Source organism: Maylandia zebra, linkage group LG7 (assembly GCF_041146795.1).
Source record: "Maylandia zebra isolate NMK-2024a linkage group LG7, Mzebra_GT3a, whole genome shotgun sequence".
NCBI lineage: Eukaryota > Metazoa > Chordata > Actinopteri > Cichliformes > Cichlidae > Maylandia > Maylandia zebra.
Window position 1 is genome coordinate 14,466,397 of NC_135173.1, and position 12,417 is coordinate 14,478,813.

A 12,417-nucleotide genomic window follows, 5' to 3' on the forward strand; every position below is an offset into this window, starting at 1 on the left:
TGCATTTTTAAAATAAAGAGCATTTTTAACAGTATAGTGTGAATGTAAGAGTTACATTTTCAGCCACATGATGGGGACAAAGACACCAGTTCTGACAAACATGATTACTAATTGTGAGTTTCAACGTCAAATGCATGGTGTTAAAATGGAAGGTGTGACACAGAACGCATTATTTTTGACAGCTTATCCATATTTAGCACCAAACAATAACATTTGTCTCAAGGTACTTTGTACAAGTTAAAGATCCAACAGTAAGACATAGGAACCTTAACAATCAAACACCCCTTTTGAGCAAGCACTTGGAGATAGTGGGAAGGAAAAACTCCCTTTTAACAGGAAGAAACTCTGGGCAAAATCAGGCTTGGGAAAAAGCAGTCATCTGACACAACTGGTTGGGGGTGAGGGGAGGAAGAGAGGACCCAAAATTCATAACTAGTGATTAAATGAAAATGGTGTATAAGGACAGAGTTAAGAAGAAATGCTCAGTGTGTCATGGGAAGCCCCCAGCAACTTTAAGCCTATTGCAAAGTAACTAAGCGTTGAAATTGTTTTTAGCAAAAAGGGAAGTTTTAAGCCTAATCATAAAAGCAGAGAGGGTGTCTGTCACCTGAATCTGAATTGGGAGCTGATTCGACAGAAGAGGAGTTTGAAAACTTAAGGCTCTGCCTCCCATTCTACTCTGGAATATTTTAGGAACCACAAGTAAACCAGCAGTCTGAGAGCAAAATGCTCTGTTGGCATGATATAGTACTATGAGTTCTTTAAGATAAGATGCTGCTTGACCTTGTATGTGAGGAGGATTTTAAATTCAATTCTGGATTTACCGGGCGAGCCAATGAAGAGAAGCCAATATGGCAGAAATATGCACGCTCTCACTGCAGCATTTTGGATGAACTGAAGGCTTTTCATTGAGTTTTTAGGAGAGCCTGATAATAATGAATTATAATAGTCCAGCCTAGAAGTAATAAATACACAAACTAGCTTTTCAGCATCACTCTGGGTGTATGGTTGATTAATAAGCTGATGTGGAAGATTGCTTCCGCTCGTTCTCCTTGGCCTGTTCTTTGAGGATTCTAACAGTATGATTCAAACTAACATAATCATCCTGCTTTAATCAGGTTTCAATTCATTCGTTTAGGAACACATTATAGCTTTACAAGAAGTCTTAACATTGTTTTTTTCCCTTCTCTTGAATATTTAGAGTTGAGAAGTGACAAAACACGATGGTGAGACAAATGTTTTAATTCAGTCTGCAGAAGTAGGAAAATCATACAAAATGAAACCACGATTTGAGGTTCAGTCATAAGTTTCACACTGACTGTATACAGCACACTCGGCTTGTGTTTTTGAAACCTGAGCAGTTTCAACACAAAAACTACAAAGGGTTGAAAAATTAAAGGAGCTTCCTCTACTGAATGGACTGGACCAAGCTTCTCAAAGTTATTCAGTGTTTTGACTTTAGTGCTTTCACTCATTTTGTATTTTGCTGATGGTGGTTGAGGGAGCATCCAAGAGCGCATCCATAGGTGTCCAGCTGGTTACGTCAACCATAGTATATATTATTTACATCATTCTCATCAGCCACTCAGTGAAACCCTTGTTCCCTGTGTACAGGGGCACTGTCATCTTGAAAGAGACCATTTCCATCTGAACAGAAATGGGTAAAGGTGGCGGCTCAGAGCAACTTTGCATTGATTTGCAGTGTAAATTTGCGTCACTATAAGGGTCAAAGTTTTTCCATTTAATTCATCACCGGTCTTTACTTACAATAAGGCAACCACCATCATCAGGGTCAAGATTAGTTTTCTGCATTAATGCTATATGTGACTGGCACCGCATTACGGTACAGTAAGGTGCTTGAAAGTAATGCTCATTCAAACTACGCCAAGCCACTAATTTCCCTCTGCTGCACTGTTTCAAAAGAAAGGTCAGGATGACTTAAAAAAATACTCCACTGATGCTCGCAGTTTATAAAAGTAAAGGGGCACAGTGAGGCAGTGATTTCTTTCATGTCATCAAAATTTAATTTATTAAAATAAAGTTACCGCATAAATGATAAGAATGTAAAAAAAATAATAATAATAATGAGCTAAACACTGAACATAGCCCATCACTAAAGAAAGCACAACTTTGTGCTTACATAACAGGCAATTTTAGGTGACTTCATTATTTTATATAAAAGAAGAAGTAGAAAAAAAAAAGAATCCAGTTCACCTTCATTCTCGAGGAACCTTTCGTAAGTGAGTTAAGAAAAAAAAATGCTCAGCTGTCGTTGCGCTCACAGAGGTGTCATAGCATTGTGTGTACGTGCCTGGAAACTAGTCTTCAATTTTGAGCCAGCCTTTTTTATAGTCTATGAGAAGCTCGAGGTAGTACTTCCACTCTGGCTCGCTGTCATACCTGACCTCAAATATGGTCTTAAGGGGGTTGGGGTGAGCCTCGTGGATGCGCAGCACCTCCCCTCTGTACCACACCTCTGATTTGTCAACTTCCTCGTACAGGTGGCGGATCCTCTTTCCCACCAACTCGGGGTAGCAGAACCTCATGGCCCTCTGAGCCCTCTGCACAGCTGAACGCAGGACCCATCGCCTCCTGTGTTCGGCGCTGTGACAGGCAGACAAGTAGGGACAGTATTTGATCTTCAAAAGTGATCTATGTTTTCTTTTAGAAGAGCTGCCAAGGGGTCTTAAAGCATGAGAGAAGCTTCCTGTTCTCTCCCACCTGTGCTTTGTTTTGGGTGTCCTCCTGTGAACGTCAGCCTCACCGATCACACTCTCCCCGTCATCAGTCTGTGAGATGGAAGCATCAGCAGATGTCTCCGACTCTGACACTGCTTGGTATCGAGTTTTTTTTCTCTTTAGACCTTCACTAAGTATCTTCCTCAGTTTAACAATGACTCCTGAACAATTCTTAGAGTTTTCCTTAGATTTGACTGATGGTGAGGACTGACCAACGTGCCACCTGCTGGAAGATCCCTCAGTTTCTGCGTCACTCGGGAATGGGGGTAGCTCGTCCAGTGTTAAAGGACACATCCATGAAATATATGGATTCTGCTCTGAAACCATATAATCAGTCCCTTTATTATCACTCTCCTGGGGCTCATGGGCACTGCAGTTTTTCTTTGCAGTTGTGTTGACAGTGCTTTCAGCTACAACCTTGTCCATATCCCCTCTCTCTTCCTCATCTGACAACCTGTTTTCTAGAAACGTACGCCTCGAACGGCTCTTTACTCTTCTTTTAGTTTTATTCCTGTTCAAATGCAATTGTGTTTCCTCATCCTCTGAACATCTCTGTGGTTGCAACTCTGAGTGCGAGGCTGCGGAGGCAGTGGTGTCAGAAAATACAGGAACCCTCCCGCTGTTAGACGCTTCAGAGCTTCCATCTTGTTCCCTGTGATCGGAGTCCATATCTAATCCTGCAACACAGGGAAAATGGCAAAAAGAGAGCTCAAAACAAATGCTGAAATATCGCAGATAAATATAGGATTCTGCTTCCTCACAAAGTGGGAAGATTAGAGGCAAAGGAATTTATGCAGTGATCAGGGAAACAGTTACAAGTGAGAAGCAAGTCAGAAACAGACTTTCAGGATTTCTGACAAGGAAATATAAAATACTTGGTTTCCTAAAGAGCTTATTTCACACCTAAACCTAAGGATTTCGGCTTTTGCACATCATGATCCTCCACCACGAAACACCCTTACAGCAAAGATGGCTATGAGAAGAGAAGGCTATGGGAATAAACACAAAGGCTGGGAAAAAGTCAGCTGCTGCGAGGGGTGCTATCGGTCACGGATAAAACAGCAGTGAGGCAAGAAGAGGGCAACAGAAATGTTCAGACACTAGAGTCAAGTGCTCCAAAACCATGTGAACCTATGTCAGCAGTGAACAGCAGTTCAATTAGGCCAAGTTCAGTAGGTTCAGGAAGCAAATACAATCGAAGCTGTTGACAGACAAAATAAAAGGCAACAATAATTTTTTTTTTTAAAAAAGGACGACTCTATTGATATGCTATAATCTTTGTATTTTTAACTAACTACATAAAAACTCAAAATATTTAATTCAAATAAAGTTGATTAACTTAGTTAATGTATGTAACATTTTTTTCCCACCTATAATGAGAGAGCACTGTTATTATTTAGTATGTGCAACATTTCATGAATACTTGAATGTGATGACGATGAAGTCTGAAAGTATACACTAATCAGCCACAGCATTAAAACGACTGGGAAAGGGATTTAAGTTTGTATTAGTATTTGGATTTTTTTTTAACCCAGATATGTTAACCCAGTCTCAACACCTACCCTGCAATCTAGATAACCCACGTCCTGGTCCCAGAAACTGTAAGACACCCGGAGATGGAATGGGTCAGAACTGTTCAGGGAGCACCTGTTCGATATTTGGAACTTGGTTTTAAGGGTGTGTCTGATCAGTTTATATTTGTGACAAGATTGAAGCATTCTTATCAGAAATGCAGAGGGTGGCGAACACAGCCAGGCAGGTGAGGAAGGAAGAAGTTGTTTTTTTTCATGAGATTTGACTGGTGTTATACTATTGTCCTGTTCTTTGGACATTACACACTCATATTCTCAGAAACTGCCTAATGCAACTTGTATGCAGTGTAGATGTGGGTTAGTTAGAGATGGTACAACAAAGGATGAAGTCACCATCTTCTGAAAAGATCTCTGACCTAAAAAAAAAAAAAAAAAAAAAAGTGCCACACTTAATCCCTCTTGTGTGTAGCGGCCTCTCACTTCCTTCCCCTCATAATGTCATCCACCAGCCTGCCTTACGCCGTTTCAGCTACAGTGCTGTAAGTAGGCAACAAATTCATATGTCCCCAAGCAGCCCAGCTTAGCGCCTTTCCCCCTCAACCCACCCACAGTGTAATCATGCAGCTTCTTGTGATTTGTTACTGAAGGTTAGAAGAAAAAATTCCCGCTTTCTAAACCAGGAAAAAAGCAAAAGAGTAGTGAGATTGAGGGACAACAGGAAAAAAATACCTGGACTCTCTTTTGGACGTCAGATGAGGTTGATTCTGTAAAAAATAAATGGATTTTATATTGAATAGTTCTTCTGTTTTGATTGGTTACTTACAAAAAGGGCCAATTAATGCAGAAAATATTCTTTGAAGGAAATATGATGCTTTATAATGATATCTAAAAGTTCAGTTCACATCGTGTACTGAAAGGGATCTCCTAGAATGCTATCAAAGTTATACTAAGGAAACAGGGATTTTCATAAAACCAAGCAAAATGAATCATCATAATTAATAATAAGAAATTACAAATCTTTTTACAAGTAGGAACATAGTTTGCGCTAATTACTGAGATGATATATTATATCTTATATGAATACTTTAGATTTTTTTGTTTCTTAGCTAATTCACATAAATAATAGCTTATATGTAGTATTAAATTACTTGTAAAATATTTTTAAAGCCATTGGCCTTATAGACATTTCTTCACACAGTTGTGTCCGGTGCTGCGGGGAAATTAGCACATGGAGGACTCACTGCAAAACCTGTGGGGGGGAGGGGGGTGGGGTGTTAATGGTTTAAAGGGCTACAGTGTTGTAACTGTAGCAACCATGGTGGTTTGTCTCGGTATGTCTGTGTTGAATGTACACTCACCCAGCTGTTTGCAGACGCAGACATAATACAGAAGGTTGACCGCGTCGGCATAGACGTCGGGCAGGTGTTTGAGGGACATCAGTCTCCTGAGTCTGGAGGAGCAGGCTCGTTTATGAAGCTGGATGAGGATCTTCTCTTCAGAGAGCGTGGTGGGTCGCAGCTCGACTTTGTGCTCCTGCAGGACCTGGTCAATGAAGCTGCCGTGGACCATAGGAAACAGCTGCTCCTTGACCACCAGCATGGGGAGAAACACTGCTCCCGTCCGCATGACGTGCGGAAAAGGACAGCGTTCCTGGATCGAGTACTCTCTTAACCTGTCGAGGACCGTGTCAAGTGCCGATTTCATCTCCTCGTTGAGCCAAGCCTCTCTGGCTTTTACCCCCAGCAGGCAGGAAACTTTCTGGACTTTGGTCACGTGAGACACCGATTCGGTTATTTTCAGTTGGGACAACCACTTTTTAAGGTCCTGCTCTGAAGAAGTCGACACAGATTTGGACACAAGTTTACAGAATGACTGGTGCAGCTCAAGGAAATGCTTGCGGGCGGGCGTTTGGATATCTTGGTTTGGTATGAACTCAGCTGCTGGCTGTGCAGTCGGCTTCTGTGGTGGTGGAACAGGGAAATAATTCTTGCCGTTAGGGATAATAATCTTATAGGTGGAAAGTTTAAGACACTGAGGGGGAATGTTTTTGAAATTTAGTTTGCTCCCGGGCAGTGGAGTCGTGGGTTTGGGGGGAAGGATGAGCTCCTCTTTGTGTTGTGTTGCTTTTGTGTCACCTTCAGAAGTCGTGTTTGTCTGTGCAGTCATCTCAGCAGGTTTGGACTCATCTGAAGTCTTATTTTCAGCTGCTCTAGATGGCTTAGTTTCATGTTCTTCAGGTTCAATTGTCTTTTTTAAGAAAATAGGTCCATCATCAGGTGAAGCAGTCTCTGTGGGCTCTTTTTTGACTTCCATTTTGCTGCTGTGGTTGGGACAAATGCTGTCATCTGTAGAGCTGCTGATATCTGATTTATCTAGGTTTTCTACTTTAATATTTTTGGGTTCAACAGCTTCTGCAGCACTTTTCTCTTTTGAAGTATTAGTGCGAGTTTCTTTAAAAACTAGACACACAACAGGCTCCTGTTTAGCTTGATCTTGTTTTTTTTCTTTGTCTGGCTTGGATTTAACTTCATGCTGCTCAGAGGACTGACAGGCTTTCCCTGATGCTCCAGCTCCAGAGATCCCTCCCGAGGTCTGCAGATATCCTTGGTAAGGTGCCAAACTGAAAACAGTGTCAATAACTGGCATAGGGGGAGAGTCATTCTTATTTCCTTCTCGGATAATCTCCGTTTTCAACTTTTGTCTCTTCCTGGTCCATTCCACTTCATATAAATCCTTATCCTCCTCTTTTATTTTGACAGGTGAAGATGAATGGGAAATGCTCCTCTTTAGACACTGTTTATTAACAGCGGTTTCTGGACTGGACACAGAGCTTTTATGTTTGCTTCTTGTTTCGACAGCAGGAGAATCGATACTTTTGTGGACATTTGCACTCTTAGGCACGTCTGTGTGGATCCGATTTGAACTCCGATTCGGTGACTGAGGTCGCCACACGGCTGGGGAAACTGGAACGTTTTTTGGCTGAGTTGGGCAAGGGACTTGAGATTCACAGGAGGAATAGTCCACTGCTCTGTCCACATTCAAGCCAAGTGGTGGAAGGATGGGTGAGTCCATATGCAGGCGGTTGAGAGGGGGGAAGAATCCTCTCATTTCTATAACTGATGGTGAGACACCTGGCTTGCTCACACGTCTGGCAGGGCTGGTTTGAGTCACAGGTAGGAACGGTGAGGAAATGGGTAGGTGGTCAACATGAAGGCCGGGGTGCTTGGGTTTGTCCTTTTGTAAACTGCTGGCGGACACCATGGGGTGATCCATATGTTGGCTGGATGGCGAAACATTTTTGTGGCTAGGATGAAAAGTAGGTGATGCATGTTGCCTTTTTAGGGGGGCTCTGATTTGGCTTGGATTTAAATGAAGTCTTGGAACAGCATAGCATGGATAGTTCAAACCCCGCATAAAAGAATGATTTGGCAACATTTCAGTGCTAGACAAAGGCAAAGGAATTTCAGCATGAAGCGACTGAGGAACTATGTAATGCTCCCGAGGGTTTGAGCTTGTGTGTTTATGAATAACAGCAACATCTTCTCTCTGCTTACTGCCACTATCTTTACACTGGGTTCTGTTTTCTACCTCCACATTTGCCTGGGGGTAGTAAAACACTTGGTGCTGCGCTAGTTGGCCATATTTGGACATGGGAGAACGTTCCTGATAAACCTCTGAGGTCATATGCTCATATGTAGGGTGGGAGGGGTAAAGGCTGGGGTAGCCTCTGGGGGAAGTCTGTAAAGGCTGGCTATGCTCACTTAAAGAACCAAACAGTGGACGAGTTGAGGTGCAGGGGTAACTGCTGTAGTGCGGTTCAATCACAGCAGGCAAAGTTCTTCCTCTAACAGGGCTGTATGAGTCCACAGTCAGCCTCTTCAGTGTATCTGTGCTGTGTTCAAACTGTAAGACTCTCTGTTGAAGCCCCATTTCTTGTCCTTTCCTTTCAACAGATGGTTTTTCAGCGTAGTGAGCATCAGTTTGCATCCAGTCACGCTCATATACAGTGTTTGGTATCCTTGGAGAGCTATGTTCCACACTGTAGCGTTGTCCTAACATGCAACCCAGTTCATTACAGCAGGGATTATGTCCGTAAACCGGCCTGGGAATCGCTAAGTAAACAGAGTTTTCAGATGGGGGTGATGAAGTCTCACCTCCAGTTTTTTGTTTTCTAATAGGCAACGACGCTGCAACTGTAGGACTGCTAATCTCAGGACTTTTCTTGTACCTCATAAAGCCCTGTTTTACCGGGGTGTGACGCGTAGCAGAAGACTGAGTTTCCTCTGAAGAATTGCTGTCGTGTCTGTAAATCAGATGGTTTCCCTCCATGCCAGAGAGGTGACTCATAGTACTCCGGTCGTTCAGCAGAGATGTCTTTGAGTTCCTCCAAGGAGAAGTGAATCCCGCTCCCCCTTTTCCTCTCGGGTCATAAGCAAAGAAGGCCCCATGGCACGGCAGCGCCTGCTTGCCCAGGAAACCAGACATATTTTGCGGTTTTGACAGTCCTGCAGATGCTATCGTCCGGTCAAATAATGGCATCTTGGCTCGTAACACTGCATCAGTGAGGGTTTGCATTGACTGGTTGCTCATCATGTAGTAGCCTTGTTATGATGATTCATCAATAATGCTCCGGACCTGCCAAAAAAACAAAAACAATTAGATTGTGGCATTTCTCACTGAAAAACTATCAAAAGTTTGTTTAACACTGGAATCAATCCGACTATGTTGACATCAGATATAGCAGTGAAGTGTGTTACGGAAAAATAAATGCTTAGTAGCAGAATCATGAGATAAGAACTGAAGTGACTTTAAAAAAAAAAATTTGAGGTTTATCTCACATATCACACTCACGCACATAAATGGTGGAATAAGAGTCCTGCATGTGAAAAATAAGTTACTATCTGAGGAATGTGTGGGGATCACGTGGAAGAGAAAATCCCCACCCAGGCCAGACGGCCTCAGACCATCACCACACAGGTCACTGGTGTAAATAAACACAAAGAGTCTTCAGGGTTTATTGTAAAAAGGCTTCAGTAATTCATATGCGAGCACAACATGTAGATACTTAATAATCTTTGGTGTACATTCATCGCTATTTCATCACGTCTTCCTACTGCAGCCCTTAACATAGTTTCCATGCCACTCCTTCACATTACACATAATTGCATAACCACATAAAATCACAGTTTTAAGACAAATAATAACTGGACCAAATTATTTGTAAGTCATTCCTTTTGACCTTGTAAAGTAAAAAAAGCGCACACGGCTAATAAATGGTTCCTACAATGAGTTACAATTTAATTCTTGTACAAGGAGAAATCTCAGGTTTGAGAAAGGTTTTCCACAAACTGCCAAAGAGATAGTTGACACATGATGCGCCAAACCGACTGGCTCTCCCTGTACCACCTCCACTCCAACTGTTACTTGTGGTAACATAATATCCAGGTGTGACCGAGAGCAGTCTCAACTTCAAGGCCATCTGTAAAAATGAGAACTACACTGTAGCACAACTGTTGTCATTTCTGTGAGTCACATATAATGTGTTATGGTTTTACCATGGCTTACTTCAAATGTCAATGTGTCACTGTGATCGTATCAAAAAGGCTAGGCTCGCTTTTGTCGAAGTAGGACTTATCGCCTGATCTGGCATGCACTTCTCATCTCGTGTTTACATTCTCAGACAAAACAAGTGGAGTTGTTGCTGTTCTGCATTTTATTACCACAGCCCTCTGGTCATACCGTAGGTACTTCTTTGTTATACTTCTTCAGTGCTGTTTTGCATCTGACTCCCATTTATGGGAATTTGCTGATTAGCTTTTAATGACTAAAAACTCTTTTTGGTAACGCCTGACACTGAAACTAGTCAGCTAACAGTTCCTCCTATCAGCTTTTTTAAATGAAAGTTAAGAGTAACATCCAAACAAGACTTTGGGGCTCAGCAGGTAAATGAACAGTGAAAAATGATCTGCAATGACAGATGTGTAATCCACAAAGTGATAAACACTAGCCACAGTGACCATAGTGCAGTATCAGAATCCCCCCCCCACACACACACACACATACCTTTTTTTTCCTAAGAAAAAAGTATTTTTGCACATTCTTGATATTTTCACTTCACTCTCTTTTAGTAAGTGTAAAGCTGAGCGTAAGAAGTACAGCACATTTTCACCAAGGAAGGTTCTGCAAGTGTAAAAATTGGAAAGCAGAACAGAAAGCCCGCCTCCAGTTTGGAAGTAAATGATTGAGAGTTTGTTTTTTGTTTTGTTTCTTTGGGTGGGGGGGTTTGTTTAAATGTGGAATACAAAACCTTCACTTGAGTAAAATGCTAGATGCATCCCATCCCATTTTTAAGATACAGACATAACAGATACATAGCAACGTGTGGATCGCAACGCAGTCTGGCTTCTTGGAGCAGATGAAAAGAAGATAACGTCGTCACGTGATCTGCCATGCAAGCATTTGCAGGCACCGATGAGGTCATAGAGGAGATAAATTATAAATTATACCAAGGTTTATTTGCACTCGCTTGCCGACTACGCGTGGAAATTTGGCTCAACAGTTAAAGTGTAGAGGTTTAGCAAATACAACATCTGCCAGCACAATCTGTAAATGCAAAAAAAATGATAAGACGTTCTGAGAATAACTGAAACTCTTGGTGAGGTTTAGAGAAGTAAACGACTTTTTTTTTTTCTTTAATCCCACACAGTGACCCTCTCCAGTCTAATGACAGCACAGCACTGAGATCTTATCTTCTCATCCTGTTGACACCTTTCACACAAGTGGTGTGACGGCTTATCTGTATATGGCGAGGAGAAACGCGGTTTATGTGCATGGAGGAAACTGCGCAGAGCTGTTTTCAACGGACTAAAAACCGCACTCTAAAATTTGTGTCTGCCTGTGTGCATGCGCCTTTGTGTGTCCTCCCACTCCCATGAACTGTAGGGCAAGGGTGATGGAGAGCGTAACTTTCGAAAACAAAACGCCCGTGGCTTAAAACCACGCGAGAGAAGAGTGAAAAGGTAAAAGCTTACTTCAGTCCAGTCTAACAATCATTAATCATTTATCTGATCACCAATTAGTCTCTCGGGTTAGGATATGTTGAAAGATCTCCGCAAGTTGGTGTGACATAAAAAAAAATCAATTTCCTCCAATATGTCTTAGACTTAACCAATGAAAGCGGCTCACGTCCAAACATTAAAAAACGGAACTTGAACGAGGAGAAAAAAAAAGTTTCTTCTCAGCTTCTCTTGACATCCTCGTGAGCTGTAGCTTACGATGCACATATATTTGCTTCTCAGCCAAAATGTGAAAGTACGAGACCTGCCGAGAAGAGCAGCCTGCCAAATTTAATAGGACGCAAATAATATGAAAATAAGACGGGCGTAAGAGCTTGACTTTCGCTCACAGAGCGAGTCATTTCCATACAGCCGCGAAAGCCTCGTAAACCACGGCAAAACTAAAACCAAACTAAGTTCCAAACACACACACACGCACGCACACACACACACACACACACACAAAATCAGAGGATGCATAAATCGATCTCGACTGTATGAAATAGTTCCACCTTCTTTGACGCACTCTGACAGCTTTACTAAAAGGTTCACCGGTCCCGCTTTTCTGACTTTACGCACTTCTGCATCACAATCAGTCGTCAGTTACTTTAAACTGCGAACAACTCTCCTTACCTCACCCGTGTAATCAATGATTTCCACAAAGACTCCATGAAACTTCTAAGAAAAGAGTGGGCAAATCTCTCCGCCGCCCGTGGAGTGGATCAGTCCAGATGCGTCAATCCCACCAAATGAAGCGACAGCACAGCCTACTAAAAAAAAACTGCTGCGCTGCTGGCCCGAAGTCCACGAGGCTTTTAGAGAAGTTAACAAACTGAAGAAAAGACAAAAGGAAGGAGGATGGTCTTTGATCAATAGGCGGAGTCACACCCTCCCTCTATCCACGGCTTGTTTTCTTCACATGTCATGTTTTCTCGCTTTCAGTGACTTTTTGTCCGGCTGCCAACTGTCTGCTGCTACCGCCGAAATTAATTTAAGAGTCGGGGTTTTTTGCCCCTTTTCACTCCCTGTCAGATAACACACGTTTGTCAGGTTGACTCTTTCTCACCTTCGCGCCTTTGCCCGGTTCCCATG

General features: G+C 42.3%; 1 protein-coding gene across 3 annotated transcripts; it reads right to left on the reverse strand.

Moving 5' to 3' along the window:
* Positions 1–1,222: 1,222 nt before the first annotated feature.
* lg7h15orf39 (linkage group 7 C15orf39 homolog) lies at positions 1,223–12,417 on the reverse strand. 3 transcript variants are annotated; one of them, XM_004553094.6, is made up of 4 exons: positions 11,959–12,417; positions 5,629–8,905; positions 5,000–5,034; positions 3,279–3,415 (listed from the first exon to the last, which is right to left on the reverse strand). In XM_004553094.6, the coding sequence occupies exons 2-4, from the start codon at positions 8,861–8,863 to the stop codon at positions 3,410–3,412; spliced, it is 3,276 nt and encodes a 1,091-aa protein (XP_004553151.3). In that variant the 5' UTR covers positions 8,864–8,905; positions 11,959–12,417; the 3' UTR covers positions 3,279–3,409. The 3 variants fall into 3 exon arrangements, with proteins under 3 accessions (XP_076741923.1, XP_004553150.3, XP_004553151.3); XM_076885808.1 differs by lacking the exon at positions 5,000–5,034 and having other exon boundaries at positions 1,223–3,415; positions 11,964–12,415; XM_004553093.5 differs by lacking the exon at positions 5,000–5,034 and having other exon boundaries at positions 1,223–3,415; positions 11,959–12,415.

Coding starts and splice junctions, on each gene's coding strand:
- lg7h15orf39 (XM_076885808.1), bottom strand. CDS start 8,863: ATGATGAGCAACCAGTCAATGCAAACCCTCACTGATGCAGTGTTACGA. Junction 3,416..5,628: donor CTGCGTCTGCAAACAGCTGG/GTGAGTGTACAT, acceptor CCTGTGTTGCAG/GATTAGATATGGACTCCGAT.